We start from the raw sequence: 18,613 nt of genomic DNA, 5'->3' as shown, positions 1-18,613 counted from the left end.
TCAAATCAGGCTCCATTCGGTTGCAAGGAGAATTAAAGAGAAGGAAAGTAAAATTTTCAAATCTTAGAAAAAAAAACTTTTGTAATTATTACCCATGTTTATGTCATTAACTTCAAATCATTTCTTATTTGGTTATTAAATTTCACTTGAATTTAAAAGTAAAATAGCAATCACATTTAAAATGTATCATTACTAAATAAAGTAAGAAATTTATGTAGTTTACAGAGTCATGTTAGATAATGATTACAAAAACTTCCTTTACAGGTTTGAAAAACTTCACTTCCCCTACTCTTTAATTCCTTATTGCAACCAAATGGAACCAGAGAAGAAAAAGAGACTATAAGCATTGAAATGAACTGTTTGAAGGCAATTATCACATCAATAATCAAACTACATGTGCCATGTAATTTACAAAGGCTTGATCCAGCATCTATCTGATGCTTCAAAAGCAATACAACCCTAAAAAGGTTAATAAATAAATGAACACGCATGACAAAAATCAAAAGGAAAAAGGAAATATAGAAGACAAGGGCAAGATCACCTTCAAACTTCATAAATATAACAAGAAGGCAGGTCCTTGATTCTTGAACTAATAAACAAGATCATTTTTCCCGCCGGGAGGGGGGGTAGGGTGTTAGATTGGGTGGTTGAAGTTCCAAAGTTCCGTAGGTTGAACCTGCAATTTTACTGCACCCAAGTTTTCCACTCATTCTAGTTCAATGAGCTGAGCTCTCTTCTCCGCTGCTCTTTTCCTTACAAATATGCCCCACCTCAGAGCAGCTTTCAGCTTAAGCCAGCCTACAACAGCCTTTCCAGAATTCCGGCTAATATTTTGCCCAAACTTGCAATCTGTCTGAGGCTCATACGAAGGTTTGTAGGAATAACAAGCCTCATCTGAAAGACCAAAAGTAGTCCCTAACCCATCCCCACCTCCCATATTAAATGTCTTCAACAACCGCTGCATATCATGGTTTGCCAACATTTCTGAGCTCCTTAACCGAATTTCCTCAGAGAAAATATCTTCTAGACCCTGCGTCTCCCGTGGACGAGACCAATCACCAGACACGTACGGGTCTACAACTGCTGAAGTTCCACCAGATTGGTAGTCAGTGCTGCCCGGAAATGACACTTGCGGTGTTGTCAGTGCCAGCCCTACTGCCGGATCCAATCTTGTGAATGGGAAGTCAATTTGCTGGTGGACTGTGGTTAGATTGTTCTTAGTATGGAAATGTGTCCCTTCTGCAGGTGAGAAATAGTTTTGTGTACATGTCTGAGGCAGGTAGTAATGATCTGTAACAGGATTGTGGTCCACTCTAGGTACAGCTGGCAGTTCTGCTACTCTACCACTATTTAGGGAGTTCAGTAAGACTTTGCCATCATATTCTACAGTGTGTATCCAATTATCATACGCTCTTTTCACCAGCAAATCAACTGAGACCTGCAGATATTTGCATGAGTTTCATTGTTGATTTTCAGAGGATGAAAGTGATAAACTTGCTTTTTTAAGATAACAATGAGAGATAAATACAGTCTAGACTCTAGAAGGTAAAACATGAAAGGGAAAACCTGTGTCTTAAGCTATAGCAGGTAGAAAAGGTTGTTCACCAGGGTCAGAAAAAGAAAAGAGCCTCCCAGTGCACGAAGCTCCCGCTACTGCAGGGTCTGGGAGGGGCAAATGTACACACACTTACCCCACTTCACGAAGAGGCTGTTTCCATGTTTCGAACCCACAACCTGATGGTTGCAATAGCGCAACTTAACTGTTGTGCCAAGGCTCGTCCAACCAGGATTAGAGGAGCTTTTAATTTTATACACTATTAGAAGTTGCAAGATCACATATTAAACTTTATTTCTTGTCCTAGTTACACATGACAGAACATATTTACAAATAAAAAAGAAGTTTCAACCACTATATAAAAATCAGAGTTTAGTATTATCCAGCAAGGCCCTCTTTATTCAGATAGCAAAATATAGACCCTCACCTTTTGACTCTGTGAAAGTGATTCAACAGAGAGAAACTGCCCATCTGCAATAACACCTCTAAGCTCATAAATATTGTTGAAGATAGCACCAGAGCTACGGGTTCCATCAGCATAGTAAACGTAGAGCTTTCCACCCAAACCACATGTCTTAGCATGCTCCACTGTATTCTCCCACATCCTATTGGACATTCCACTGCCAAGGATCTGCAAAACAAACATGTTGACGCTTAAAACCAATTCAAAAGATAAGAGAAAATAAATGGGAAAGAACGATAGTAGGCATTAAAAGGGACACCTGATTGCACACCAAAAGAAGAGGGAACTAAGGTAAGTCCTTACACTCCTTAATTTCTGTGGATCCCTGACGAGAAGTCGGAGGAAATCTTCAACCGTGAATATTTCAGCCTTTGTCAACTTTTTGTGTAGTGCTCCATCCTTTGCTATTCTATCCAATCTCCAGACTTCATCATGTAGAGCAGGTGGATAGTGTTTCTTGTACACTGCAATGTGAAAGAAATGAAGTTCGTCACATTAAACTGATACATTTTTAAAAAAAATTTGAGGGAAAAAAAAAACTCTCCAGAGGATACAGGAAAATAGAGAAAGAAACCAAAATCTTGACAACAATAAAGAATACTCTATCAGAACTATGACTTGACTGGACTGGACTGGGCTGGGCCAGGTGGCAAGGTATGACCAGGCTTTCAATTGCCAATCCTTAGGGCGAGGTGTGAAGAGGCCTATCTCTCTATTTCTATGCCATACACATGGCACAAGAAACTAAGATCCACCACCTAACTGCTCCCACATGGGATTATGGGAGAAAACGTTCTCCTGAAAGGATACCCAGATCCAGTTCGTTTACATTTGATCATGTCATGCCAATTTGGCAGTTAGCATAAGCCAATAGGGACAAGCTTTTCTTTGGGCTGGAAGATCTCCTGAATATGACCCACAGAATGGTGGCTTTAATGCCTGCATGCATTCCACATCAACACTACAGAAGGATGGGCCCATCCTGCTCATCTCAGCATTTGTAGTGCAAATGTCTTTCTATCCAATCATCCTTTAAAAGCAAAACAAGAAAAGAGAGTGGTAACTAGTGCAAAAACCTCACATTCTCCCCTATGGTCTTTAACAGAAAAAGCCTCCGATTTAGCCTCACGAACACGAATTCCATCACAGTATCCAGGAGCAACCTTTATGCCAAGCCGAAATTTTCTGCTCCTTATCCAGCTAGAATTATCTGTGAAAGTGAGTTCCCCAAGGGTTCCAACTCCTTCTCTGAGAGTTACCTGTAAATCCCCATTCAGAAGTGGCCTCTTTCCCTCCCGTTCCTTCACTTGATGACTCTCGAAGTGTTCTTCAGTCCAATCATCATCAACTTCATCATTGAAGTCACCTTCAAGCACAACAACATCTAATTTGGCAGCTGATTCCGCTCCTACCTGCACAACAGAGCCTGTGTTCGCATCTAATAAGACAGCATGGATTGCTGCACCATGCTCGCCTTCAACCTTTCCACCTGTGAAAAGATGAGGTGGCAACCTTGACTTGAAATGAAGTTGCAGCTTCCTTCCTTCGGGGCCTTGAATAGTCTGTGGAGAAGGCCTGATTATAGATAGAAATGGAATTGATTAGATACATCAATGAGAGAGAGAGAACTTCATCATACTGAACAGTGAAAGCGTGAGTAAGTTGTTTATGTCCTTCCAAAATCCCATTCTTTTCAACAAAATAAAATAAAATATGACAATAACTTTCAAGTGATAGGTCTACTATTATATGTGGTTTCAACACGTCACAAGGTTGATTCGCCAATTCTATCAGATTTAGCAGTGATTCTTTTGGTCAGTTGAGTTGATTCCCTAATGAACTAGGTTAGCTTTATAAAACATAATGAGCATAACTAGAAAAACCTCATCATTAGACAAAGCTTATCTGAATGATATACAAACAACTAATCTATGCTAATAACTTGTCATAGGACAACGTTTATCTGAATGATATACAAACAACAATTCTATGCTAATCATTTTTATTGCTTTAATAGTAAGTGATTCTGCAATAAACAAACGCACCTTCCGACCAGCTTAGCATGACCTAGTTTTGCTAAAGCACGCTCCACTTCTTCACTAACCTATTTTTTGCCCAAAATACAACATAAAAGTAAGCTGCCACAGTGCATGCAATAACAAAATGGTATGCATTCTTTCTTGGACAGCATATTACAAGAAGATTATCATTAACAACATATGAGCCTAACTGATAGACTGTAATTAGATTTAAATAATGCTTTGAGATGAATCAAGTGGAAGAACTTATTCAGTTTCTCCTTGCATTTCTCCTTGCATAATTTTCTTGTTTTGGTAGGGGGGACATGATCTTTCTTAAATCATAATTTGGCAATATTATTAGATATACTTTGGTATTTCAAGGGAAAAATATAAAGGAAAAGAATTTGAACATCTACCTTCATGATCATGTCCAGATGACTGATTGGGATACAGGAGAGAGGTTGGACCAGGAATAATGATGTGACACTAAGTGATAACAAAACATATGAGCATCTACCAAGAAAAATTACTAGAAAGAATTCAGCTTAGTAAGGACATGGGGATCTAGAGGGAAAGTAAGTGAAATCTCAAATTCATAGGTTGGAAAAAGAGAGAAATGATTAACCTTCCAAATGTTCTTTCCTAACAATTCATAAGTTTCATGAGCCACTAAACTGAACTTAGAGACATTTTCTAAAAGTTCAAACTTAAAACTGAGCTAATGAGCCTGTTACCTTGATTTTCAACTGAACAGCTGTTTTAGTAAAAAATATTAAAAATAATAACAAAAAAAGGGTTCAACCTGAAACAAGCTCTCTATGTAGGCCAATACACCTGAAGACTATAAATTATAAAGAAACCAGATAAAACTTGATGGCAGCAATGTTTGAAGGATCAATCAACTATGGTCTCTTGCAGTTCACACACCCTCCCCCCCCCCCAGTAGTCTGCTAAATGAAGAAAGTATGTCTAACAGGTGATTTAGAAGAAAAAAAAAATCCAATTAGAATAGGTTTTTCAACATCTCAGAAACTGAACTCTGAAGAAACTGGAACAACATGAAGAAATATTCAGTTTCTCCAGCATATTGAACTAGAAATATGTTAACTAGTAGTTTAGTGGGATAGAAACTTCATATAATTATTTATTCCAGAGCAGTTCATCATCCATACACCTTTTTTTTCCATAAGAATGTAATAATTTTCATGCATAATTATTCTGAGGAACAACAAGCAAAACAAGTTAACTGAAAACACAGTCGGACTTACAATACGACGAAAGAGAGGCTCAAAAGACGAGCAAAGTCTTTGCAGACTATCCACCTTCAAAGCTTCCACAATAACACTGTTAAACAAACATAAAATATATAACAAAGTTAAAAAGAAAGGCAAATTGGCATCATCAACTTGCAATATTAAACAGAAGAAAAAACTCTATGAGACGCATGGCATTTCATTCTTTGTCGTTTCAATTGCCTCATGTGGAATAAGAAACCAGGTAATACATTAATAACATCCATGACAAGAAGGCAGATTGGCATCATCAACTTGCAATATTAAACAGAAGAAAAAACTCTATGAGACGCACGGCATTTAATTCTCTGTCGTTTCAATTGCTTCACGTGGAATAAGAAACCAGGTAATTAATAACATCCATGACAAGAATCACAAGGGTATTGGCCACTATTGGGCTTAAAACTTACAGCTCTAGGCACAAGAAGCTCTTTCATGGGCTCCACAAACACAATATGCAGCAGCACCCCAGGATGTTTTTTCTCTAGAATGCACTTATAATCCCATAAATGTGGTCAAACAATTTAAAACTAGTTTCTATTGTGGTTTCTGCTTTGAATCCTATTGAGTGTATGATTGGTTTGACACAGACCATACAGCTACAAGTGTGTTGTCTTATATCTATTTTATCAAACTTTAGGGGAGTGAGCCTTTATTTTAGTTCCTGACTGCTCAAGGATTGTAATAGGAAGTTAAAGCTAGTCCTTATCTAATTTCTAAAGCTAATTTGGTGTTTCAGTTAGTACCCAATTTTAAGTATGAGTAACAAACAGGGGTTGGATAAGGCTGGATTTCCCCTACAGAGTCTATAGCAAGGGGCCTTGCAGTAATGATTCAATGTCATATTATTCATTTGGATTAGATTCCACACCTCTGCATTGGAGGTCTTTACTTCTATTTTGTAGGGACAATTTTGTCCATAAAACACAAAAGGTACAAATGAGAGGACATGAGGATATAGCATTTCACAAGTTCTTTCCCTTTCCAGCATTCTCTCACTCCATATCTTCTTCTTCTCATTTCTTGTTTCCTCCCTTCTTCCTCTTCCTCACAAACATAACCCCAATCTACAAAACCAAATTTGCTTGAGGAACATCCTTCCATATATTTCTCACCAATGCTTGGTGAAAGATATAACTTGTTACTAGGCAAAGTCTCCCTGGGCATTTGCATCATTATTGAAAGAATATAGGTATAGTACACCCACATATATCACCCACTTAACTTAATCTTGGAATCAACTAACTGAATCATGTCAAACAATAAGGTGCTTACTGAAGATACAGCAAGCCAAAATTCCATGATTTTACTTGTTATTTATTCACTGGTTCAATGAGAATTTCCAATAAAGTGAATGCTCCAGCCCTGATTTACAAAGAATAAGATGCAGCAAAAATAGGGCTTTGTCAACAATGAAGTTCTGGGCTTTCTTTCCTTATTCCTAACATTTTCATTCTTGTTTAAGTTTTGTAATGTGGAGTTCAAAAGTTGAAAGTCTTCTAAGAACTTAAGAATAATGGAACATTAGAATAAAAAACTTAAACGTTGCTCAGTAACCCCCCCCCCCCCCCATAAAAAAAAAGGGTAATTTGGCAGGACTTAAGGGGTATCTGAGTCTTTTATTATTTTTTTTACTTATAAAAATAAATGTCTCAGACTGTTAATAAGGATATGCTGTCTTACCAAGAATTACGTGAAGGGGAAAATGATTAAATTTTTGAATTTTTCCCAATCCAAAGAGAAGTACAGATGAGAAGAACTCCATTTCTGTTACCATTCTCTTTGTCCTCTCCTCATATTTTCTGTTATTTCCCTTACTAAGATAACATCACCACTTATCTATAGTAGCATGCTCCTGAAGCATACTAGGAAGAAGCATTGACACAGCATTACAGCGTAAGTGTACTTATTCAGCAGCCAACTCATGCACTATTCTATCTCTATTAGGTTTGAATTCAGACAATGTAAGACACTGCCTTTTACACATGCCAAGACTTATGATCAGTGCAACTTAACCCATATCTCTAGATTTCAACAATGTGGTTATTATTCAAGTTTTCATTTTAATATCCAACTTTTTCATTCCATTTCTTATTGTGATTGTAAATGCATTCCTCAAAATTGTGAAGATTCAATAACTAAAGGGTTCTTCTATACGTCACTATGGAGAGTGAAGTAATTTATTTCACTATCTTTTTATTTACCCTTTGAAATCATTTTGATGACTTGAAATGGAGGGGTAAATTTTGTAAATTCATCCCTAATGGAATCTTGTGGGGAGGAGTAGGGAGATTTGGGGGAAAACGCAAATGGCACATAGGGAATGTGTCCAACTCAGATGATGATGGCAACCTGCCCAGCACCACCGGCAAACAGAGGTTCAATGGCTTCAACGATGTGGTTATTCTTCAAGTTTTCATTTTAATATCCAACTTTTTCATTCCATTTCTTATTGTGATTGTAAGTGCATTCCTCAAAATTGTGAAGAGTCAATAACTAAAGGGTTCTTCTATACGTCACTATGGAGAGTGAAGTAATTTATTTCACTATCTTTTTATTTACCCTTTGAAATCATTTTGACGACTTGAAATGGAGGGGCAAATTTTGTAAATTCACCCCTAATGGAATCTTGCGGGTAGGAGTAGGGAGATTTGGGGGAAAACGCAAATGGCGCATAGGGAATGTGTCCAACTCAGATGATGATGGCAACCTGCCCAACACCACCGGCAAATAGAGGTTCAATGGCTTCAACGATGCCCATTCCGGGAAGCACAGATTTCGTAAGAGATTTCACAAGAGACACTGGTGAAGGACCTTGTGAAACCCGGTCAAATTTCATAATAAATTTGAACTTTTGGAATCTGTGTGATTTCAAGTTCTGGTTCAACTTTGCCCATACTAGCCTCTAATTTGTGGGCCGTCTTGATTAAGAAATTCAGACCTATCTGTAAAGGCATTCCGATCAGCCAACTACCGTGGCCTTAAATGAGTCTGAGGTGTCTAGCGGAAGACAACACATAAGCGTGGCATGCTGGATTGATGGCCTACGAAGCCTCTCTCTGTCTTAAGCCGAATCTCAGGTAAGAATCCCATTTTATATGTATATATGTTGTATTTTTAATTAATTAGTGTATTAGGGGCAGAATAGTAATTTTTACCTTGTGGGACCCCGCACCAGAGCTACCTGTGTCTGGTCTGCTGGCTGGACAGGCTGCAGGACCTCCCCCTTAATTAAACTCAATGCAAGTATAATTTAAAATATATTTATATAACGTTTTGTACGACCAAATAGAGTTAGAAGGGTATTTTAGTAAAATTGCCTCTGTGGGACCCAGTTCCCCAGTGGGGAATGTAATTCCGCACAATTACCCGTATCCGGATCATCCCTGATGTCGCATGATATCATTCTGTAGCTGGAATAAGGTAATAAATACAAAAGAATCAATTTTAAAAATAATTTATGATCAAATGACCATTCTGCCCCTTAGTGCTTAAGTTTCTATAAATATAACCCTCTTTACACTATTCATTATTCACCAACAAAGAGAAGAGGAACCAGAATCGTTCCAGCTTGGAGAAGGAAGAAAGAAAAGGGAAAAGAGAAGAGAAGAAGAGGGATTAGAGGCTGTTCTTGAAGGCTTATCTCTTGCACCTAATTTCGGGCTTAAAGCTTCCATTAGAAGGCTGCAATTACAGTTTCAGGTAAGCCTTGGTGAATCCCTTGCTGTAATTACCTTCTTTTCCTCTAAATTTCTTCTAAAACTGCTCTAAATCTCCCCTAAGTTCATCCTAGTATAGCCTAGGTGCTGTCCAAGTAAATACCTGCCATTAAAGCTCTAATTTGAGCTTGACTTTTATAGATTTTACTATTTATAATGCTGTCCTGCTGCCATCTAGGTTCAGTTATGCCTGAATCTCCATGGCAGTACCTCTAATAAGCCCAATTTCTGCTCCCAGTAACTAGTCCATGAACCCTAGCTAAGAAATGTAGGTTTAATTGAAGAAATTTCTAAATTAACTAACTAAGTATGAAATTGGAACCCAAAATAGATTGACCCACCTTGAATTAATGTTAAAACTCCTAATTTGGGCCATACATGCAAAGATCTGGCCAATTGAAGCAAAACCCCCAAATTCGGACACTGACCCGGATGCTGTTGCAGGCCCAGGGGCGGTTGACCGGCTCCCTGGAAGTCTGCATCCGGCTCTCCGATTTTTGTGCCCTTATGACCTATACCCCTTGGGACTTGACCTTGGACCATCCCAGAACCTATTGCATGGTGTTTGGTATGTTGTTTAGGGTTGTTTCTACTGTTTTCTAGTCGGTTTGTTGGATTGTTGGTGGGTAACTGACCTAGGATTCCTTCTATAACTAATCTATAATATTCTTGTCTCATATTTAGGACTGTCTTGGTCTGTTCTTGCCTGCCTATTGGAGTTTATTCACCTAGGCTAGCTACAATTACAGGTAAAGGAATTCGACCTTAATTTCCTGTGTGTTTATCACATTAATTTCAACTTTATGCTGAATGCCATGCTTATGCATCATTACCTCTATACCTGGAACATGTAGTTTTCTAGCTTTTATTTAATGCATTAGACTGCATGTAAAATAGGTTGCACAAAGACACACTGCATTGCATTTGCATTGATTATTTATATGATGTGAATTTATTATGATGGAATTCGGTAAATTATAACTCAGATCATGCTTGCCTCATCATGTTTAGACTGCACTGGGCTAGGTTGATATTCATTACCCAGTACTACGCCCCTTACCAACAGGGGAAAAGGTGTTGGACAACCCGTGGCAGAGACCGATGTGTTAGTTCCGGGATGCCATCTTCTGTCCCATGTTAGCGGGTCCCTAATTCCGCTGTGGGAATAAACAGGCAAGGTTGGTCATTTGGGGGTCTGTCGGGGTCCGATGTGTTAGTTCCGGAACTGGCGGGTCCTCACCGTGGTAGAATGGTTTCGCTCGGGTGACCGAAGGGTTAGTTCCGGGACCGAGGTTAGCATCTACCACTAGTAGTAGTACTTATACCCCATGAGACTTAGTATCTGTGCTAGGAACATGTTAGTTTAGCACATGCATCATGGATTTATTGTGTTTGTATGCTTGTACCCCCTTTTACTGGGCTCAGTTGAGAGCTCACCCCTGTGGATATCCTTATTTTTCAGGTGATTTAGTTACTTCTAATGTTGGATTTGTGGCGCTGGAGTTTGAAGTGCATGATACTTCGTGCGCACGTGATGATTGGGCAACCTCCTGATCTTGGCCTGATAGTCCAAGCTACCTCCCCACTCTTTTATGCTTTATAAATGCTTCATATAGTTATAGAATAGTTTCTTGTATACTTTTACTCTGTAGTACCTTTGAGAACTGTATAGTTGTATCACAAGCCTTATCATTTATATAAATGAAATATCATTTAGACTTCTCTTACTAATGATGTTATCTCTATTAATTAAATTGTTTCCGCTGCCTCTGATTACTGTATCTGTGAGCAATGATTATGAATAGGGTACTGCACTTGTGATCCTTGGGGATTGATTGGATGTCAGAGACATCCCGCCACACTTGGCCCTTAATAACCAGGCCGGGGTGTGACAGACCTCGTCAAGAACAAAACACTCATATTGGAGGCACTCTCACCTCTTTAGGGAGGAAAGAACAAATCTCCGCTCCCCTCTTCCATGGCTATTCTTTTTCATCTCGATTTTCTTTTTCTTCTTTCTCCAAGTTTGCTTCTCAGTTCGTAGGTATTCAAATCAAGCTAGGATGGTTCAGAGCCTACAGAGCCAGATCCAGTAGTTGTTCAAGAGCCAAATGTTGGTTTAGAGCACCCATCTAGGATGTGTTCTGATTTTTGAGGATACACATTTGCTCATTTTGGGTTTCTCCTATCTGGCTGGTTGCAATGAGCCTGCAACAATTTCTCTCAAAAGCCTCTCTAGATGGCTTCTCATTCAAATGGAGAGCGAAGTACCCATTTCTGAAGCATTGTCGTCTGAAGCATTGTCGTTGGTCCTTGGTGTTACTTATTTAAAGCTTAAACCATGAAACCATAAACTTTAACTTTCAGTCACTAATTACAACTCTAAATCATGAAATTTATAACTGCAAGTTTAAGGGATTGATGAGGTCTAACTTAAACCAGAGTCGTAGAGGTTCCTCGTGGCGGATAATCATCCTCTATAGATATTGTGAACATAGAAATACTACATAGATTGACAAAGGATAGGCAAGGAGGGGGGTAGATCGAAGGGGACGAAGAAGAGAGGAAGAACCGAAGAATAGTCATGGAAGCGGGGGGATTGCCGTGGAATTTGAAGCAGATGGTAGAGAGAGAGAGAGAGAGAGAGAGAGAGAAAGGACAAGGCAGGGGAGGGAGTTGCAGAGGGCAAAGGGGAGCCAGAGTGGGAATGGAACATAGGGTTTGGTGCCGTTTATTAGTGTATAAAATTACTATTGTGCCTTCGATATATTGAATAATATAAATGAAGACATGGGCAAAAAAGTCATAGTGAAGTAGATTGCTTCACTCTTCATCATGCTGAGAAAGATAACCCATAACTGAATAATAGTAGAAACAAATCTCATGATATAAGAAATAAATTTCAAGGATTTTCCTAAGCCACCAGGTCAGATACTTCATACCAACATCAGATAATGACACATCGTTGTTATACAGTTTCTCGTGAATGTTTTGAAACCAGAAGCTCTTCCACATCAATTTTGTGAAAGTATAGTGATTAGTGAACATACTATCCTCCTTCACTCCCAATATCACCATGTTAATAATAATAATTTTAATTGGGGAAGAGTTCTTTGTGGGGTAGTATGGCGCAAGGGCCAATGGGAGCACGTGTGGAGGCATCAACAGGGTGGTCATTACTGCCTTTCAAGAGGGGCAGCACGGTCATTTTGCACCCCCTCTGTCTGGGCGCAGGGCGCAAACTCCCCCAAGAAAAATTTCTTCCATACTAATTATACAAGTAATTGACTCATGATGTATGAGCTTCTACAGGACTTGTTCTTGAAGTTCAGTCAATAAATGCATATTTGGTTCCCATATGTCTATATTGGATAGGAAGATCTCGTAAAATCTATACTAGAAAAGAAAAGAGGAAACTCATCAATGTGACTCTGAAACCTCTTTAAGATTGATGAAGGGACTACCCTAGAAGCTCAATCACTAAGGCAGGGACTGGTTTTCAGGAGCAATTCTACCCATCAAGGTCAATCATCCTGGAAACAGATAGTGGATCAGTTGACTTGTTTTTTCAACACATTGGTGCATCTCCAACACTTCATTGCACTTTTTAACCATGAGACATATATTTCTGCCCACGACCACCACTGCTTCTTTAAGATGCTCTTGCACAACAGACACTGAAGCATAATTCTAATTTGATTTTCATATATTTCTCAACAACCGTGTCATAGTCACTCATGGATCGAATCTGTTCCAGTTAAGATTCAGATAAAAAAGCTTCTTCTTTTTTTCTACAGTTCATTTCAGTTTCATATATTCCATTTGCATAAAACGGCTAATCCATCCGTCATCACAGCACACGCCAGAGAATTGGCAAGTGATCACAAAACCGAATAGTTAAAGCAGATCTTTTCAAAACCAAAGAGAAGATTACTTGTGAAATACCCAAATTAAATTCACAGCCAGTTCAGCTCTTCTCAGACATATATTCCAAAATAAGGTGGGTAGAGCAAATCATAAAGACTCAACTTAATCTTAATTTCCATTTCATGGAAGAAAAAAATAGAACGACAATAATAGTAGCCATCTCAAAGAATCAAAGGCCTTGTGGATGTCGATCTTCATTTGGGCAACAGGGGAGTGAGATTTTCTTCGAAAGCCTTTGACTAGGTCATTGCAAAGGAAGATGTTGTCTGAGATACTTCTACTTGCTATGAAACATGATTGATTGTCACTGACAAGGGAATCAACCACCAATTGAAGCTTGTTGGCAAGCACTTTAACCCTTGCCATAGATAGAAAAAAGGGAGCCGTCAGAAAATTTAACTTCATCTCTACCAAAGCAAATAGAATAGGAGTCATAACACTGAGACATACCAGTCATGTGATCGGTAGTGCCGGAATCAATGACCCAAGAGGAAGAAGTAGCGGAAGTAAAGGCATGAAGGGCAAAAGCCAAAGTATCTGACTGGGTGAGGGAAGGTGTAGCTATGGTCTGTGGAAGAAGAGCTGCCCAATTGTGTTGTGACCCGTCGGAAGGCTGCAATATCAACTTGTGTGAGAGAGTAGCTGTCCAGCTTTGGTCTTGTGTGAAGGAGTGGCTGTCCACCTATGGCCCGGAAGTAGGGTTCATGCACTCAGTGGCAGCCATCAATCACAATGTGAGCCATGGCTCCCCCTCGTCTACCACCAAGTGGCTATCTAAGGAGACGGCCATGCAGATCCCAACAAGTCTCTTTTAGTGTGCTGGGATTTACCATAATGTTCACACTTGAGTCTGTCTTTATCATCCCCATGGCTCAGACCTTGGCCTCGTCCTCCACCACGCTATCTCCGGTATGATATAGAGGCTAGGGCAGATCTATCAAGGGATGGTGTTGGTTCCATAGCCACCCGTCTTGTTACTTCACTTTGCAAATAACCACACTTCATCCAAAGATGGGAGGGAGGCTTTACCCAAAATTTGCACCTGGATTAATTCACATTATGGATTTAGCCCACCAAAGAAGATCAAGACACTCTCTTTCTCAATGGTGTTATAAACCTTAGCCTCATCATCAGGATTGGACAGATGGAGATCTATGTAGTGGTCATTCTCTTCCCGAAGACCAATAATAGTTTTATAATATTTAGAGAGACATCTCTCCCTACTTCATTTGAAATTATGCTAGAGGAGTCGATAAACCTTAGCAAAATCGCCAACATGCTTAAATGTCTTAGCTACATTGTCCAATATATCTTTGGCAGTATCCTTTCGCATATATCTCCTACCAATTTCAGGTTTCATAGAGAAGATCAACCAAGTCATAACCATTGACTTCTCCATCTCCCATCTCCGGCATGATGAATCACTAAGGGGTGAAAGCCGGATGGCACTGGTGATGAAACCCAACTTCCCATGGCTCTGTAGGAATAACCTAACAGAGTGAGCAGCTTGTGTTATCCAACTTGACAATAGATATCAGGGCATTGGTATTCTCCATAATGATTGGGATCGGAAAAACACTACTTGTTCCACCAGTTGAGGCTTCCATTGGTCAACTAACTTCTGACATTCTGTGAAGGCACACACACAAGGAACTGGTTGGATACCTACACCGATGGAGATTACTCACTCTACCCAAAAAATTCTTCCCAACACGCAGAGGTTCCAATCACCGAAAAATATAGAACTTGAAAGAAACAAATTTGAGGAAGTGAATTAAAGTGGGAATCCATTTTAAAATCCACCCACAATCATTAACTCTATGTTAGATATCGAGATTTGGCATCTCAGTATTAGCGTCTGGCGCTAATACCAAGATGAGTTTAGTGGGGTTATTTTGGGGATTTTGTCCCCTCTTGTCTCTTGTACCCTATTCTTACTGTTGGAATATGTAATCCAGAATACCGTGGGGGTATTCTGGACCTTGTGGGGGTAGTTTAATTCTTATGTCATTAGGTTAAGTTGCTGCTCTTATAGAGTCAGTTAGTTAAGGGTAACTATGTCTATTTCAGTCCCTTTGTAACTTTCCCTTCTATTATAAATAGAGGGGCTTACCTATCAATGAATAACACATTCCATTCTCTAATTCTCTCTTTCTAACCCACAATTCTGCCAACATGGTATCAGAGTAGGTCTGATATAGGTTAGAAAGAGAAAAAAAAAAAAAACCCTTCTTTTCTTCTTCAATCGACTTCTCCCTCCTTTCTCTCTTTCTCGGTTTCACCTTCTTCTGGTTTTCTTCTTCTCATCCTTGTAAGGAGGCAGCACTAATGAGGTAAAAACCTAAACCAATGACTTAGTTGCTACCCTTCTTCAATCGACTCCTCTTGCTGCCCTTCTCCATCCTATCTATTTTTTCCACTCATGAAGGCTGATCCTCCATTGTTGGAGCCTCCTATGCAACCTTTTCCAGCACCTTTCTACCCTCTTCCATCTATTCTCCTTTCTTTTCTTTCCCAGCCTTGATTTACCCCAATCAATCTCCTTTATGAGGGTTTTTTCCAAAACCCTGACTCAATCGATTTTTTGGGTTCCTCCTTTCATATGCAATTGATTTTTGGGGGGTGATTCTCTACTAGTATAAGCCCCACTCGACCTAAGTTTGGACCCTTTCTGATGGCTAGATTAGTTTTTACAGCAAAGCTTCCTTAACCTTCTAATTTGGTTACCTGCTAAAAACCCCGACAAAACCCTGTCTCCAATCGAATTTAGGGTTACAGGTTTTGGCTTTCGCTGATTTTTGGAGGGCTGATTACTTCCATTACTAGGACCACTCGACCTCAATCTTGCACCTATCCAAGTTTTCTAGAAGACCCCTACCCCAATCGATCTCTACTTTCAGGGTTTTACAAAACCCTGACGCATCAATTTTTGAGTTAGGGTTGTTTGTTGCTGCTGTAATTTTTTGGAGGTGTTTCTACCATTAAGAGAGGCAATCTACTTCAATTATTCATGGCTTGAAGAGGTATTTTACCTAAGATAGTTGCTGCCCTATTTTTTTCTGCACTATTGGGTGTTTCTCCTTATAGATCAAGTCTCAAACACTACAAGAGATTGGTTGTTCGTATTGGAGATCCATTCAAGCAGCTGAGGGCAGCATCTATTACCTGAAATCATCACACTTTGACAAGTCATCATCAGTTTTTTGAAGCCCCCTCCCCTCCAATCGATCTCAAGTTTCAGTTGACTATAATCGATCTAAGGGTTAGGACAGTCCTTTCTTGCTGATTTTTTGAGGAGTGTTTTATCACCATCAGAGGAGTACTCAACCCAAGTTTCAGCATCATTCATGGAGTTTTTTAACAAAATTTAGGTTTATTCCTTATGGTCATCTTCTACATCAATCAACCTATTTTTTTTTCTAGTTCCTATGTGGCTGGTTGTATCACTTACTATTGGATCTGCTGAGTTATTTATCTTATACTTGCTGGTTCTATTGAGCTTTACTACATACCTTGCTGGTTCTATCGATTGGTTTCTGTAAGCATGAGTGGTTAACATGTTACTGCTGCCTTTATGAGGACTACTGCTGCCCTGTTCTTGAGACTGAGTATCCTACTATTAGAGATCGAATTTCTTTCATTGTTGAAAACTCGAATCTACTACCTTGGAGATCAATTTATTTGGGATTACAACAGTGTGTTCCATAGTTATTGGTTGCAACTACGAACCAATTCAGCTGTGTGAAGCTTTTCTACAAGTTCAAATCCAGCTTACTCTGAGAGCTTGATCCTAGCATTGTTCACTACTTCATATCTGATCCAAGTTTTTTTTAAGTTTATTATATCAATTCTGCCCAGATATCTTTGTCAGTTCTATTTAGCACGTGGGAGTTTACAGATTGGAATTTAGCATACTGGTTCTTCCTTGTGTGAAAATCTATCAAGTTTTGAAGAATGGTGCCTTCTCCTTGTAACAAATCAGACCTGTTTTTTTATTTAATTCAGATCTGATCATTGGGGAATGGTGTTTCAGAGTTAGTTTGATCGATTAAAGAAGGTTGAAGATTACCGTGTTGCGTTGTTTTTTTCCATGATTCTTTATCCCACTACTTCTTCCAATACCAATCTCCCATACCATACCTTTGGCACTTACCAATCACAACCTTGGAAGTTTATGGTTTACTCTACTTTGCCATTTCTTCTTTTTCCATTCCCATAGCACCTTTGGAAATTCTGGAAGATTATACTTTTGCACTATCTCTTACATCATCTCTGTTATGTCCACATATACTACTACATGTGAGGGGGAGATTATGTACAGTACACCTGCAGACATTGCAGAAGCGAAACTTACAGGAACACTTGGTGAAAAACATAGAAGATCAGTGTTTCCACCATTGCCATTGGGTATTCTTTGTTATTGGGTTGAGTTTGCCGTAAGTGGGAGATTGAAGTATTAAAGTATTGAAGATATTTGGTTGTTGTTGCCTGCCTATTTGAGGATTTGTTGCCTACCTATATGAGGATTTACAGTTGGGTTGATTATTTCCGCTGCCTGATTCAGTTTATTCTACTGCTTGCTACTCTAGTTCTACACTTCAAGATTTTATGTCACTGTGACAATCTGAAATTCATCACTGGACAGCTATTGAAGATTGGTGAAAGTTTGCTGATCAAGTGGGCCTAGGTTTTGAAGATCTGTTTTTCAAGTTCTTAAAGGTTTATTTGGGAGCTGCATTCATCTGTCAAGACTGGACTTTGTTGCACCTTTGTTTCTTCCCGTTTTGTTCAAGTTGGGCATTAATGCCTCGTATGCACCAACTTGAGGGGGAGTGTTAGCATTGTTATAGAGTTTTTTTCTTATTAGTTCAAGCTGGAGCTTCTTTTTACTTATATGTATAATCCAGCTTGAGGGGGAGTGTTGGAATATGTAATCTAGAATACCGTGGGGGTATTCTGGTCCTTGTGGGGGTAGTTTAATTCTTATGTCATTAGGTTAAGTTGTTGCTCTTATAAAGTCAATTAGTTAGAGCTAATTATCTCTATTTCAGTCCCTTTGTAACTCTCCCTTCTATTTATAATAGAGGAGCTTACCTATTAATGAATAACACATTCCATTATCTAATTCTCTCTTTCTAACCCATGATTCTGCCAACACTTATATTTATTAGTGAAAGGGGGAGTTCAACACCGATCGGTTGTTCTCCCCAAAGGTTTACAGCCTCTTCTCTTCTTCTTCATCTTCTTCCTCTCCATCTTCTCCATTAAATCTGATTTTATTTACATGGTATCAGAGCTAGGATCTTAGGAGTTGATTCTACATCCTAGAACCTACTCGATTACTCTCAGATTGATCAAGACAGTGTTGTGGTTTTGAAGGCTTCAGGTTTGAAGGTTTTCCTACCCGCAGTTTGAAGGGGTTGCAGCACCCTATGCTCCGTTTTGGTGGAGTTTGCTGAGACTGGTTCATGGTTATATAAAGGAACCTAGTCTCGATTTTGTGGTGATTGGTTGATATCGATTCAGGGTTTTGGGAAGAGATTTTTTTTCGATTTTAGTTCCTCTTTTTGGTGGTTTGAAGTTTGTTTGTAAGGTTTTCCCTAAATCGATCTTTGCTGGATATTGAGTTTGTATCG

At 39.1% G+C, this 18,613-nt stretch overlaps 1 protein-coding gene across 1 annotated transcript; it reads right to left on the bottom strand.

The window, feature by feature from the left end:
* Positions 1 to 620: 620 nt before the first annotated feature.
* On the bottom strand, positions 621 to 14,376 carry LOC122650940 (calmodulin-binding protein 60 E-like). The gene is made up of 10 exons (XM_043844298.1): positions 14,236 to 14,376; positions 13,428 to 13,590; positions 13,253 to 13,384; positions 5,742 to 5,815; positions 5,308 to 5,472; positions 4,064 to 4,122; positions 3,100 to 3,593; positions 2,322 to 2,482; positions 1,983 to 2,186; positions 621 to 1,438 (listed from the first exon to the last, which is right to left on the bottom strand). Exons 1-10 carry the CDS (start codon positions 14,374 to 14,376, stop codon positions 707 to 709), a joined length of 2,325 nt encoding a protein of 774 aa, XP_043700233.1. The 3' UTR covers positions 621 to 706.
* Between the last annotated feature and the right edge of the window lie 4,237 nt (positions 14,377 to 18,613).

The sequence above is a fragment of the Telopea speciosissima genome, chromosome 2 (genome assembly GCF_018873765.1).
Source record: "Telopea speciosissima isolate NSW1024214 ecotype Mountain lineage chromosome 2, Tspe_v1, whole genome shotgun sequence".
Lineage (NCBI taxonomy): Eukaryota > Viridiplantae > Streptophyta > Magnoliopsida > Proteales > Proteaceae > Telopea > Telopea speciosissima.
This window is presented reverse-complemented; position numbering and strand designations above follow the sequence as displayed.